At 43.4% G+C, this 15,317-nt stretch overlaps 1 protein-coding gene across 1 annotated transcript; it reads left to right on the top strand.

Moving 5' to 3' along the window:
• The first annotated feature begins 3,117 nt into the window (after positions 1–3,117).
• On the top strand, positions 3,118–9,183 carry LOC146382132 (unconventional myosin-XVB-like). Its single transcript, XM_084936856.1, has 8 exons — positions 3,118–3,190; positions 3,698–3,827; positions 6,470–6,563; positions 6,637–6,740; positions 6,857–6,920; positions 8,605–8,718; positions 8,809–8,970; positions 9,046–9,183. Exons 1-8 carry the CDS (start codon positions 3,118–3,120, stop codon positions 9,181–9,183), a joined length of 879 nt encoding a protein of 292 aa, XP_084792982.1.
• The last annotated feature ends 6,134 nt before the right edge of the window (positions 9,184–15,317 follow it).

Genomic DNA, 15,317 nt, shown 5'->3' with positions numbered 1-15,317 from the left:
GTCCTCTCAGTAAGTGAGTGAGACAGTAAACAGCGGTGAGGAGGGCTGTGCGAGTGCATCGCAAAAACACATAAATATGCCTGACACTCGTAAACGAAGCAGCATCTGGCTGCAGTTTAAAGACTTTTTTGTCTCGGTCTCGTCTCGACTTTGTCTTGGTCTTGACTCGGTCTGTCTGTCTTGGTCTTGGTCTTGTCTTGGTCTCGATACCCTCTGGTCTTGGTATTGTCTTGGTCTTGGTTTGGGCGGTCTTGACTACAAGTCTAATAGTCGATTAAAGAGCAGACCACAGCAACCTCCCTGAACAGGCTCCAGTAAACACAGTGGCAGACAACCAAGAAAGGGTCTCCACTATGAAGAGTTGTCAGGTTTTGACATGAGTCACTGCTGACTACTTTCCATGAGCATCTGGCAGCACAAATGAACCAGCTGCTAGTAGATGAGACACACCTGAGCTTCATTAGAAGCTTGAAAATTACCAAGGGCGGTCAGAAAAGCTCGAGAAGATGTGGAGGGTGACAGTAACAGTGGTCCCAGTGGTAATCGGATCACATAGTGCATAGATACAGACGGACAAAATGGTGGTGGCTAACCAACTGGACATAGTGGTGGTAGACAAACAGAAGAAGACGGCCGTAGTGATCGATGTAGCAGTTCCGAATGACAGCAACATCAAGAAGAAGGAACACGAGAAGCTCGAGAAATACCAAGGGCTCAGAGAAGAGCTTGAAAAGATGTGGAGGGTGAAGGTGATGGTGGTCCCAGTGGTAATTGGAGCACTAGGTGCAGTGACTCCCAAGCTAAGCGAGTGGCTCCAGCAGATCCCGGGAACAACATCAGAGATCTCTATCCAGAAGAGTGCAGTCCTAGGAACAGCTAAGATACTGCGCAGGACCCTCAAGCTCCCAGGCCTCTGGTAGAGGACCCGAGCTTGAAGGATTGACTGCCCACAGAGGAGAGCAGGGAATTATTATATATAAGTATTCAAAATGAGGAACTCAAAATTGAGCTCAGGGGCTTCCTGTTTCTGCTGATAATCTGACAGATGTTTCTATAACTTGATTGGAGTCCACCTGTTGTAACTTCAGTTGACTGGACGTGATCTGGAAAGGCAAACACCTATCTTTACAAGGTCCCATAGGTGACAGTGTATGTCACAAACCGAGCCATCAACTCCAAGTACATTCTGAGCTTTCCAAGACAGCATTGTATCGAGGCATAGATTTGGGGAACGGTCAGGAGAAATTTCTTGACGCATTGAAGGTCCCAGGGAGCACATTCATGATCTATCATCCATGCATAGAAGAAGAGCCTTAGTCAGGGAGGTGAACAAGAACCCAATCGTCACTCTGACAGAGCTCCAGCTTTGCTTCCAGAAACTTCCAGAAAGACAAACATTTCTTTAGGACTCCACCAATCAGGCCTGTATGGTAGAGTGGCCAGATGGAAGCTTCTCCTTATTAAAAGGCACATGACAGCCCACCTGGAGTTTGTTAGTAAGCAGTCATTAGCTTATCTTGGAATCTTTCAGTGCTTTAATTCTTAATTTTTCTAAACATTTAGTAATACCTGCAAGCCTAATTATATGAAATTGTTTTTTCTCTAAAAAAAATAATTGTAAATGTCTGTAATTTAGTTTTTGTCCTTCTTTTTTTTTGCAGACTTACATTGGAAACATGTTATTGTCTGTGAACCCCTTCAAGCCGCTTAACATTTACACAGAGGAGCTGAGACAGAAATACCAGGGCAAAGAGCAGCAGAGAAATCCACCGTAAGCAATATATTTGTGTAGGTTCTCAGTCATCCAGGGCATCTAAGGAGCTTGGAAAAAAGCGACATTGAAAAAACCAAATAGCCATTCAGTAAATGGATTGCATAACATAGAAGAGACACCTCGACCGTACAAGACTCAGCTGTACATCTTTACCTAGAGGATAAAGGTTACTCTTTTGAAGATGCCAGTGTTCACATTTGGACTGAGAATACAGATAGTTTGAGATGTCCACTGTGAACAACCATCACTAAATAGACAGGGTAGCTTGCAGCACCAACTGTTAGCCACCTACAATGCAGTGTTGAGTTCCCTTCCCAGGAACTTGAAACCCCACTCAGATCTTGCATCAGGTCTCACAGTGGTTTCTAACAAAAGCTTTGGTGGTAATGACCAATGGCTCTTTTCACACCTTGGCTCTCGTGATGAGTAATATGAATAATTATGATGGGTCAACAACCTTTTTAAGTGACAACCCCTACTAGGGTTAAATATCTGGAACTCTCTACTATTTGAGTTTAGAACGGAAGAAGCCTCTTGGAGAGAGAGACGAGAAATATTTTTGCAAAACTTAAAGAATTCTAGTTGCTTTCTTTCCAAGCTCCATAGCCCACACCAAGCAAATACTCCTCATACTGCAGTAAACTTCTGTCCTCCTAAAAAATGTTTTGGATGTTTTATTGTTCTCTGCTTCAGGCATGTTTATGCCATAGCTGACGCAGCCTTCAGCTTTTCTCAGACCTCCACACAGGAACAGTGCATCATGATAAGGTATTGACAAAAATACCAGTCTCACTTGGGTCATTCACACACATAACACACTGTGTGTATATGTATGTATGTATATGTATATATAGCAAAGATACTGTGCAGGGACCTCAAGCTCCCAGTCCTCTGGTAGAGGACCCAAGCTTGAAGGATAAAGATCGCCTGCAGGGGAGAGAGGGGAATTTTCAAAAAATATATATACTATAATATATAATATATCTGTATAAGTAATCCCAGGGGTTACATGAAGAAGATGTGGGACCTATGGGCTGCTTGATATTCAACATCTACACCAACGGTGAAACAACTAGTAGCACTGAAGGTCTGACAGGCTTCATCCCCAAGGATCGCCAGAAGGGACCAACATCGTAAATAAGACTGGCTACAGATAGCAACTATGGAATGGAGCAATCGTTAGCCACCTCCTTGACATGGATAACATAAACCTGTATGCCAGGAGTGAACTAGACATAAACTCACTGAACCACACCACTATGGTCTACAGAAATGACTTTGGAAAGTCATTCTGACTTCAGAAGTGTAGTCAGATGGTAACAAAGAGAGGGGAGGTAGTAAGAATGGAGCGGATTCCACTACCAGAGGGTAACATTGCAGACACTGAGGACAGCTACAAGTACTTGGGAATCCCAGGTACTTGGAGCTGGAACCCCACGGGCAAATGGGAACCATGAAGAATCCGCTATCAGATACCACGCTGGGATAATAAGCTGACCAAAGGAGGAAAATGTATGCTATGTGTTCTAACCCTGTGGAACTCCATAATTAACCGTAGTGTGTGAAGAGGACTCTCCATTTACATGAACAAATTAGAGTCTATTTGATAGATATGACTCAAACCACTGCAGGGCAGTACCTTTAATATCTACAGCATGTTCTAATCGCTGTAATAAAATATTATGATCAACAGTACTGAACACTGGACTGAGGTCTAGCAAAACAAGCAACAACCAAAGAGATGAGTCTGCTGTTATAGAGCATAAGAAGATCATTTGTAAATTTCACTAAAGCTGTTTCACTGTGATGCAGGACTGTTGTGCAAAATTTGGTACAAATCATATCATTACTTAATGATATGATTTGTAACATACTTAATGATATGCATACGACATATCATTAAGTATGCATACGACACAACAGTGGTGGGTCTCATCAAGGACGACAATGAGACCTACTATAAGGAAGCAGTGGAGCTTTTCATGGAGTGGTGTACCAACAACAACTTGCTCCTGAATGTGGATAACGCCAAGGTGATCAACTTAAGGAAGAAGTGACCCACGTTCAATTCAATTCAATTCAATTTTATTTATATAGCGCCAAATCACAACAAAAGTCGCCTCAAGGCGCTTCATAGATACAGAGAAAAACCCAACAATCATATGACCCCCTATGAGCAAGCACTTTGGCGACAGTGGGAAGGAAAAACTCCCTTTTAACAGGAAGAAACCTCCGGCAGAACCAGGCTCAGGGAGGGGCGGGGCCATCTGCTGCGACCGGTTGGGGTGAGAGAAGGAAGACAGCACTCTACATCAACAGCACTGCAGTAGAGAGCCTGCAGCACTGGAAATTCCTGGGAATCCCAGCACACTTCCTCCCTGGTCAAGAAAGCCAACCAACAGCTTTTTGAGGAGGCTGAAGAGGCCGCATCTGAGTGGAGTACTGTGCCAGGCCACCTGGCACAGTACTCCATCATGCTCCTTCTTAGTCAGACCACCCTTACACAGCCTGGTGGTGTGTTTGGGGTCATTAAAAACAGAAATGATTGTTCAACTAAACGCAAACCTGGTGGGATGGCATGTCACTGCGGGATGCTATGGTCGCCATGCTGGTTCAGTGTGCCTTCAATTTTGAATAAATGCCCAACTGTGTCACTAGCAAAGCACCCCCATACCATCACACATTCTTGTCCATGCTTCACAGTGGATGCATGGAGAGAGAGCATTCACCTTTTCTCCGTCTTACAAAGACATGGCAAGTGGATCCAAAGAGATCTCGATGATGAGAGCAAACCACAGATTTCCACTGATATAATTTTGTTATATGTCAGAACAAAATCTAGAGTGTGATTAAAGTGGTGGATGGTTGTTTTTTCAATAGGAAGAGGGCCACGTGACACATCAAACGTATTGTTAATGTCACAAGAAAAACAATGGTGTGCTTGGTTTCAACGTAACTTTATTCTTTCACGAGTTATTTACAAGTTTCTCTTTGTTTGCAGCCATTGACATGTCGAAGAGGTTAACACGTGAGGAGCGGATCGAAATTGTGTTGATATCTGGTGAACGCAGTAACCGGGTCATTGCGGCAGATTTCAATGCAAGACACCCTACGAGACCACCCATCTCCCATGCTACAGTTAGCAAACTGCTTGCTAAGTTTTGTGAAACTGGTTCAGTGTTGGATTTGCCAAAATGTGGAAGCAAGAAAACCTTCAGTAATGAAGAAACAACAGTGGCTGTCCTAGCTTCATTCAGCAAGGGCCCACAGCGTAGCACTCACCGCATGTCACTGGCGAATGGCATTAGTCGAACATCCCTTCGGCGGATATTAGCTACTCACAAATGGCACCCTTACAAACTCCAGCTACTGCAGCATCTCAACGAGGATGACCCAGATCAGTGCACAGAATTTGCAGAATGGGCAAAAAAAAAATTGGAACAGGACCCTCAGTTCACGCAGAAGATTTTGTTCAGTGATGAGGCAAAACCACCGCTATTGGTCTGACACTAACCCACATTGGATGGATCCCTCCAAGACTGTTGGAACAACAAAAGTGATGGTTTGGTGTGGTACATGGGGTACAACGATAGTGGGTCCATTCTTCATCAGTGGAAACCTCAAGGCCACTGGATATTTGAAATTGCTACATGATGATGTGTTTCCCTCTTTATGCACTGAAGCTGGCACGTTCCCTGAGTTTTTCCAGCAAGATGGTGCACCACCACATTATGGGTGCCAGGTCCGAGCATTCCTAGATGAACAGTTTCCTGGAAAGTGGATTGGTCGTCGTGGGCCAGTTGAATGGCCCCCAAGGTCACCCGATCTGACCCACTTAGACTTTTATCTTTGGGGTCATCTGAAGGCAATTGTCTATGGTGTGAAGATACGAGATGTGCAGCACCTGAAACTACGGATACTGGATGCCTGTGCTGGCATTTCTCCTGCGGTGTTGCTATCAGTGTGTGAAGAGTGGGAGAAGAGGGTTGCATTGACAATCCAACACAATCGACAGCACATTGAACACATTTTATAAGTGGTCAGAAACTTGTAAATAACTCATGAAAGAATAAAGTTACACTGAAACCAAGCACACCATTGTTTTTCTTGTGACATTAACAATACGTTTGATGTGTCACGTGGCCCTCTTCCTATTGAAAAAACAAAAGTTGTATCCAAGATGGCCGACTTCTAAATGGCCACCATGGTCACCACCCATCTTGAGGAGTTTGCCCCGTCACATATACTAATGTGCCACAAACAGGACTTTAATATCACCAACCATTCCCATGTTATTACGGTGTATCCATATAAATGGCCCACCCTGTAGGACCTTTATTTTAAGATTTTTTTCTTGTGGATGTACTGGATAGCAACTTGGGATTAGTATCTTGCCCAAGGATATTTGGCATGCAGACTAGAGAATCCAGGAATCGAATCACCGATTAGTAGGTGACCTGCTCTGCCACCTGAGCTACACCTGCCTCTGTAGTGGTGTGAGTCATGGTTAGTAGGTCATCCACTTCCATTCCAGCTACAATTCTGCATCTCGACTGATATTGAATGGTTTCAGGTTTTATACTGACATTTATAGTTCCAACAGCTGATAGTCTACAAATTTTCCTTTAGCATCAAAAGTAGGATTTTGTCATATTATGTAATTGTCTGTAAATTTGTCCTAACCTTTCTGTGTAGTGGCCAAAGTGGTTCAGGGAAGACTGAAGCTACCAAACTTATAGTCCACTACCTCAGCTCGATGTATAAGGGCAGAAATTACAACCTCCGACAGGTAGGTCAAAGTATGTTCATCTTTCAGCTATTTTTGTCTGTTTCTTACCATTTTCTTTCTCTTCCCTAAATAGCCCATGGAGGTCTTTCCAATCCTAGAGAGTTTTGGGAATGCCAAAACAATCCTCAACAGCAACTCCAGCCGCTTTGGCAAGTACCTCCACATCCACATTCTTCAGTGAGTTTGCCCAACTTAACTCTTTGTGTATTTGCATTTTTCCATTTTTCTGGTGTTACTAGCCCTGGGGATGACTGGTTGTAGCTGTTTTATTTGTCTCTCCTCTTGGTTGGCAGAGGAATTGTTGTAGGGACCTCACTCTCCAAATATCTCCTTGAGAAGTCCAGAGTTGTTTTTCAGGTGAGAGTATTAATTAAGGTGTGTTGTTACTTTTCAAAGAGATACAATTTTGATCAGATTCAAACTGTCACAGTAGCCATGGGTCAGTGTGTCAACCACTCTGGTCCCGACTTAAATATCTTAATAATTGTTATGACTGCCCAGAGAAAGAATTCTAATGACACAAGGGATACATTTTCTCCAGTGCCAGAAGTAAATTTCCCAAGATTCCCAGAGAAGGAATCCTAAAGATGTATGTCCCTCTCTCTTTCTGGCCAAATTGAATCTGAGCACTTTATTTGCAGATATTTTGAAGCATTATATAAATTAATTTTCATGTTAAAGGGTAATGGGACAAAAACAAATTATCTCCTTAAAGAATCCTTAATCAAACCACTTGTTCAACATGCTTAAATGTGAATTAAAGCAACCTTTGTTCTCACCCACTGCTGTTTATTCTACACTATGAAAATCTACAGTAAAGCTACAGAAGTTTAAAAGAAATGGGTCTATTTAGACACAGATACCTGAGTCTATATAGGGGCATGAGATGTACTTGACAGTATTTATTTCGAGTCTTTAGAAACTTTACATTACCACAGGGATCACCTTTCACATCTTTTCTTTTCTTGGTATTTCTCCAGCTGTGTTCCTTTTTCCTGATTTTCCTGTCACTTGGTAGAGCTACATCTATTACTATGGCTGTCTTCCTCTGCTTGTCTATTACTGTCTGGTTGGTTGGCCATCACTGGTTCCTGTGGGACTTCAAGACACAGACAGATAAACCAGTTGGTCAGTCCCCACCCTAGGAGGCGTGTTCCTTTTTTTCTGTTTTTTCTTTCTTTCTTTTTTTTGCCTGTCCTATCCGGCAGTGTAGAAATCAGAATTACTGTCTGAAGGCCAAGAAAAATGCCCAACAGACTTACTTTCCCAAGTGACCGTTACCACTTTTGCTATACTGGTCCAACTTAGTCATAGTTTTCATAGTTTACTAGACTTTTGTTAGGATTATTTTAAGTTATTACTATCAGAACAGAGAGGACTGGGGATGGGAAAGAGAAAGAAAAGTGAAAGAGAAATTGGGAAGAAAGTTAACAGAAGGAGAGGGAGAGAAAAATAGAGGAGAAGACGGTTTGAGAGAGTGAGAAAATGGACTAAAAATCTGCTGCACCATGTGCTGAAAAAGATAAGCAAAAAACAACACAGTAACAACCACCATATGCAAAACAGTAAATAATAAATATTAAATGTATATATATGTATATGTATATATATGTTTAGAGCCAGCACCTGACCAAGATACAGTGACGTCTGTGTGTATCTGCTTGTATACCTGTGTGCACACTCGTGTGTGTGAGTGCGCTTGTGTTCATAAGGTTTCTCCATGTAAATGTCTAATAGTGGGTGTGGGAAGATATAGCCCTGACCCACAGGACATGCCCCCCCAGAGCCCAAGGAGGATGACAGCAGGGGCAATCGCGCCATCCACCTGTTTGTCTGTCATCCTTTGATCTTGCCTTGGCTCTCAGTATTTAACTAACTCAGTATTTAAAATTATAATTTATCTTTCATCAGTGTTTCCTGCTTACATGGAGCGAACATGTGAAAATGCGTTTTACTCTGGGGGTTTTTTGTTGTTGTTTTTTTTGTAAGCACATAGAAGTCATGACTTTAATTCTTAGTTGTTTTCTCATTTTCCATGTAGGCAAATGAGGAGAGGAATTACCATGTGTTCTATGAACTGCTGGCAGGTATGAATGGCTGGAACAAACAAGAGCTCTACCTGCAGGAAGCTGAGACGTATTACTACCTAAACCAAGTATTTCACACAGAATACTTTGTTTTTCATGAGTTTTCCATATCTTTTCAAACATTATGTGCTAGCCTTTTTTCCTCTGTCCTCCTAAAGGGTGGTACCTGTGAGCTGAAGGAGAAGCAGGACAAACAGGACTTTCAGCTTTTGATTCAATGCTTTGACATCATAGGACTCCATGCTGAGCAGGTCTCCACTGTCTGGGCCATCCTCTCCTCTATCCTACAGCTTGGCAACATTTGCTTCAGCTCATATGAGGTATGCATTCACGGAGGAGAGAGAATGAGAGACAGATTAGAGATTAATGTCATACATCCAATCCTGTCATTTCAGAGTGATTCATTTGAGGTGGCTCAACTCTTCAGTGAGGCCGAGGCCAGGAGGGTGGGCTCACTGTTGCAGATTTCCTCTGAGGCTCTTCAGACTGTGATCACTCACAGAGTTACCGTTAGTAGCCAAACACCAACATAAGATTTATTCTGTCTCCCATCTTCTGAATTTAACTTGTAACATCATCATTGGTTCTTATTGGTGTTTATTGGTTCTTTCTGACACCTAATATGTAGGCACAGTAGAACAAGAAAGTATTATTTTTGGAAAGATGAAGCACAATCTATTGTCAGTACCTTTGCTAGTACTAGATACCAATAGCCTATCTTTAAAGGAAGCGAGATCAAATTATTTAGCACTTGACTGGCTATTAGAAAACTGAAGAAAGGTAATGACTCACTTAAGATAAAGTGGACAACCTTATTGCAGCCAGCCACATTGCAATAATGTCAAGATACTAGCATACCCAAGTGCAAGTGCCTGTGTGCATGTGCGTTACTTAACCTTGGAGCACCTGCTACCAGGATCTACTATGGGAAGAAGGTAAGCAGACTGAAGCAGTGTAATGCTTTGGGCAATGAGAAACCTTAGGTCCTGTCATCCAAGTGGATGTTACTTTAACGTATACCACCTACCCAAACAGGCCATCTAATGCTCATGGAAAGAGCATTCCACAGCACACCTTCAGAAGTTTCAGGGTTGAAGTCCATGCCTCAGCATTTCAGGGCTGACCAGGAGACAGATAGCCTCTCTACTTTAGATTAAGCTTAAAGCTTTCCTTTTAGACAAAGCTTATAGTAAGGGCTGGATCAAGTGAACCTGAACCCTTCCTTAGTTATGCTGCAAGTGGCCTAGGATTCTGCAAGCTTCCTATGATGCATTGAGCATTTCTTCATTCACATCCTTTCACTCTGTGATCATATAGCACCTTGTATTCAATCATTAATTATTAGTAATATCTAGCTCTCTTACACAGTGTGACTTTTGTTCTCTCCTGATGGGTCAGGACTGGACAGGACTGGTCAGCCAGTGTCTCAGGAAACATGACATCAGTAGATGGAACACAAGCAGCATCAAAATTCCTGGACTGACCAGCATTGTCCATGTCCACCTGGCTGGAAGGCAAGATGGGCCCACATATGCCAGTCCTGTACTCCACAGCTATAGCTACATTAAGGACTTTTTCGTTAAGTCCCATTGGGCTGGACAACAAAGATGCACTGATCTCCCACTGGGAGGCAGTTTTAAGCAAGGGAAGAAGAATCACTAGCATGAACAGGTTCTGATGCACCACTTTCTTCTGGCCAGTACTTTCTTTTCTCCCAACCCCCGAAGAGGTTTACCTGTTTCATTTACACAGTCAGAATATAATAACTAAATATAATAACATTATAACATATAACATTCTAAAATTGAAATATTAGTACAACAGAACCACGGTGGATCCGTCCACATTTGCATGCTTTTCAGCATCTTTATTCACAGCTGTTGCAATTTAGACATCAAAGTTTGCAGGCAGCTTAGGATCCTCGCACACCTCGTCCCCCACCTCCGGCTGGTGAGGTCCCTCGCATACCTCGTCCCCCACCTCCGGCTGGTGAGGTCCCTCGCATACCTCGTCCCCACCTCCGGCTGGTGAGGTCCCTCGCATACCTCGTCCCCCACCTCCGGCTGGTGAGGTCCCTCGCATACCTCGTCCCCCACCTCCGGCTGGTGAGGTCCCTCGCATACCTCGTCCCCCACCTCCGGCTGGTGAAGTCCCTCATGCACCCCAACCTCCGGCGCCAGCTGAGCAGCTCCCTCGCATGCCCCGACCTCCAGCTCAGCTGCCTTCCTCCAGGTAGTGGGAATGGGTGCATCCACCTGCCAGGCACCAGCCGGTCTCACCCATTGAGTGGGTATAGGTGCAGAGGTAGGCTGTGCCCTAGCTGGGCTCACCCTGCAGACCGGCACAGGCGCCAGAGCAATCCGGGCCTCAGCCACTCCCCCACAGTCGAGTGACACCAGTTGCCGTGGCAGTGGTGTCGGCGAGGACCAGATCCAAGTTGCCAGACTCTCAATCACCTGCATCCAGCGCTCAATCCGGTGCTGGAGTTCTTCCCGCTGCCTGCTCCCTCTGCATAGCCGCTAGCTCACCACCCTCAGTGGGGTGGCTAAAGCTCAGGCGGTAGACCTACTAACCAGAAGGTTGGTGGTTCGATCCTAGTCTGCTCCAGTCTGCATGCCAAATATCCTTGGGCAAGATACTAACCCCGGGTTGCTCTCCAATGCATCCATTGGAGTGTGAATGTGTGAATGAATGTTAGTTAGACAGTGCTAAAAACATAGAAAAGTGCTTGTGTGAATGGGTGTGATTGGGTGAATGAATGAGTTGTGTAAAGCGCTTTGAGTGAGTAGATAGAGTAGAAAAGTGCTACATAAGAACCAGTCCATTTAGGCCAGCTCCTTCCCTAGCTGGCCCAATCCTGGGTCTGCCGTGCCCCAATCATGGGTTTCAGCACCACTGAAAAGAACCCACGGCAGACCCATCCATACATTCATTTTATTCACGACTTCTTACACACCGGCTGAAGCTTTTCAGCTCGCAGTTCACCCTTTTGACAAAAACAACCACAACAGTTAGAGTTCATAGACTTTAAGACGGCGAGGTGTGATTGTGGATGCCATGTAGGTGCATCTGCCTCCCCTGCAGTGTCACTGCAGACCATGCCCCGAATGAGGCCAGTGAGCCATCCGGTCAAGCTGAATCAGCAATCACGGCCATGAGTCAGAGCTTACAGGCAGCTCGACGGGGGTCTGGCACAGCAGGCGCGGACATGAGCTGAGGCTCACTCTGAGCTCCAGCGGATTGAGGTAGGTCCAGACGAAGCAGAAATGGATATGATGCCTAATTATACCAATATACATACAAAAGTCCTTTACAACATGAAATGACAGCTCCCCCACAAAGAGTTTCCAGGAAAAAAGGGAATCAAGTGACTCAGTTTATTGTCTGCTGTCTGTTGCCAGGGATAATAATATCCAGGTTTTACTTAAGCAATAGCATCTCAATTAATGAAGGCCATATTCAAAATGTGGTAGCTAGGCAGTGACACAATTAATAGCAGAAATACAGCTACCTGGGTAACCTCTGTTCTTGGAAAACACCCTGAGAAATTAAACCACAAGTCACAGGTTGTATATGTAGCACTAGCTTGTTTTTATTGATTAGTTTTTTGTCCACAGGAGACCACGTATGACAGGATCTACTGCCCCCTGTCTGTGGAAAGTGCCATAGAATCAAGGTACGAAAACTAAGCTATTTCTTCATGATTGATCACATTCTTCAGTAATAAAGAATAAAATCATCCATCCATTTTCTTCCTCCAAGACTTCCCTTTCTCCTCCAGCCCACCTGGGGAACATCAAAGTAAAAAAAAAACACAGTCCAAGGCCAAAGTCAGTTGACCTCCAGACGTCGATCACTTTAGCAGGGGTAGCAGTTGTCCTCTAAGACCCACCAACCTGTAAGAGGACAGCCAGTAATCACTCCAGCCTCCGTAACTTAACTACCTTTAGGCTGCAGCATATAATAGGCCCTGGCCTGCACAGAGAGACAAAGTAACACCAGTTTCACTATACAATTCGCAGTGCAACAAACCATCCATCCCAAACATATCAGGTCATCCTAGATTTCATCACATCACATACCTGCACAGAGAGACAAAGTAACACGACAGTGTTTTGTAGTGTGGGCCATAAGTGGGCCAAGCTTCTAGTTTGGATTCGGGAGACAGACACTATCTCTACTTTCAAGATTAGGCTTAAAACTTTCCTTTTTGCTAAAGCATATAGTTAGGGCTGGACCAGGTGACCCTGAATCCTCCCTTAGTTATGCTGCAATAGATGTAGGCTGCCGGGGATTCCCATGATGCATTCAGTTTTTCCTTTCCAGTCACCTTTCTCACTCACTATGTGTTAATAGACCTCTCTGCATTGAATCATATCTGTTATTAACCTCTGTCTCTCTTCCACAGCATGTCTTTTATCCTGTCTTCCTTCTCTCACCCCAACCGGTCGCAGCAGATGGCCGCCCCTCCCTGAGCCTGGTTCTGCTGGAGGTTTCTTCCTGTTAAAAGGGAGTTTTTCCTTCCCACTGTCGCCAAAGTGCTTGCTCATAGGGGGTCATATGATTGTTGGGTTTTTCTCTGTATCTATGAAGTGCCTTGAGGCGACTTTTGTTGTGATTTGGCGCTATATAAATAAAATTGAATTGAATTGAATTGAAGTAGACTAGCATATCAGTGCAATCAGTTACACCTGCCTCCTATTAGTCCAACTCCATTACAGCCATTGGCTCACCGCAATTGTGACACACACAACCACTCCCAAACCAGTGCAACGTCACACAATAACATGGAGATGAATTAATACAGGGAACACTAGTCCACCATGTTACACCTTTCTGTCACTTGTATCAGCAATCTGATTTTTTTCTTCTTTAACTAGCAATAATACTTAGAGAACTAAGAATATTAGTGTTAACAAAAAGATCAAGCTGAGATCACCAAATTAATGCATTTCTCAACAACGATGCTGCATCTGATGGCCGATGACTGCATAACATTGGGACACAACAATTTACTAGCATTGGGTATCAATTAAAATGTAAAACAATTGGATTAAATGACTAGTACGTCTGGTAACGACTAGGGACAATGGTCATGATAGGTGAACATCCCATGACCTACATGGCTCTGTGTAAAAAAGTGATTGCTTCCTAAACATAATAACTGGTTGGGCATCCTTTAGCAGCAACAACTGCAATCAAGTTTTTACGATAACTGTTAATGAGTCTTGAACAGCACCGTGGAGGAATTTTGGCAGACTCGTCATTGTTGTAATTCAGCAACATTGGAGGGTTTTCAAACATTACCACCTATTTAAGGTCATGCCACAGAATCTTAATTGGATTCAGGTCAGGACTTTGACTAGCCTTCTTTTTTTTTTCAAAAGCCATTCAAAGGTGGACTTGCTGATGTGTTTTAGATTCTTGTCCAGCTGCAGAACCCAAGTACACTTCAACTTGAGGTCATGAACAGATGTCCGGACATGCTCCTTCGGAATGCTTTGGTAGACAGCAGAACTCATCGTTCCATTTACCACAGCAAGTCTTCCATTTTCTGAGCAGCAAAACAGCCCCAGACCATCACACTACCACCACCATATTTTACTGTTGGTGTGATGTTCCTTTTATGAAATGCTGTTACGTTTATGTGTCCCTGCCAGTGTAATGGCACAAAAATTAAACTTTTGTCTCATCAGTCCACAGAGTATTTTCCCAAAAGTCTTAGGCCATTTTTTTACCCAGTCTCTTTCTTATGGTGGAGTCATGAACACTGACTTTAAGTGAGGCAACTGAGGCCTGCAGCTCTTTGGAGTTTGTTCTGGGGTCTTTTGTGACCTCTTGGATGAGTGATCACTGCGGTTTTGGGATAATTTTGGTTGGCCAGCCACTCCTGGGAAGACTCACCCACTGTTCAATGTTTTTGCCATTTATGGATAGTGTCTCTCACTGATTCACTGGAGTCCCACAGCTTTAGAAATGGCTTTATAACCTTTTCTAAATGGAGAGATCTCAATTACTTTGTTTCTCGTTTGTTCCTGAATTTCCTTGGATCGCGGCATAATGTCTAGGCTTTTAAGGATCTTTTGGACTACTCCAGGAGTCTGGCCTGGGTGTAGCTGGAGAAATTGAACTCAGCTTTCCAAAGAGTTAATTGATGTTATAACAGGGGGGGAAATCACTTTTTGTATTTTTAAATTTTATTTATTTATTTTCCTAAGCATTCCATCTTCGTTTCAATCACCTAGGTAAAGCAAAGTGACGCATTGAGTCTATTTAGTATTTATACAAGGGTGTTTATACACCACTAATTTAAGTTTCTGTTTATAGGATAATTTGGTCTTTCAATGTGGGCACAGATCTGGACAAAATGTTTGCAACTGAGAACAGAGATATATTTAAACTCTATCAAGATGTGGGTCTAGCTTCAAAAATTACAATATCTTTCCTATAATTTCACTCAAAAGTAGTTTTTCTTTTAATATACCATCCATGGTTGAAACCCACTTCTTTCAATTCTATAGCCTTGAATTTTTTTGTCAGTCTATCTGAGAGCAGTAAAGTGACTTTTATCTCTGTTTTCCTTTCTTTTCTCCTCTCTAGAGATGCCATTGCTAAAGCCTTGTATTCTGTTCTTTTTGACTGGTTGGTGGAGCAGATTAATGAATGG

Source organism: Perissodus microlepis, chromosome 8 (assembly GCF_051167445.1).
Source record: "Perissodus microlepis isolate ML-2025 ecotype Zambia chromosome 8, ASM5116744v1, whole genome shotgun sequence".
Lineage (NCBI taxonomy): Eukaryota > Metazoa > Chordata > Actinopteri > Cichliformes > Cichlidae > Perissodus > Perissodus microlepis.
The sequence above is the reverse complement of the archived record's forward strand: the minus strand, read 5'-3'. Positions and strand labels throughout refer to the sequence as shown.

Coding starts and splice junctions, on each gene's coding strand:
- LOC146382132 (XM_084936856.1), top strand. CDS start 3,118: ATGGAGCGGATTCCACTACCAGAGGGTAACATTGCAGACACTGAGGAC. Junction 3,828..6,469: donor GTGATCAACTTAAGGAAGAA/GTGACCCACGTT, acceptor CTTTCTGTGTAG/TGGCCAAAGTGGTTCAGGGA. Junction 8,719..8,808: donor CGTATTACTACCTAAACCAA/GTATTTCACACA, acceptor GTCCTCCTAAAG/GGTGGTACCTGTGAGCTGAA.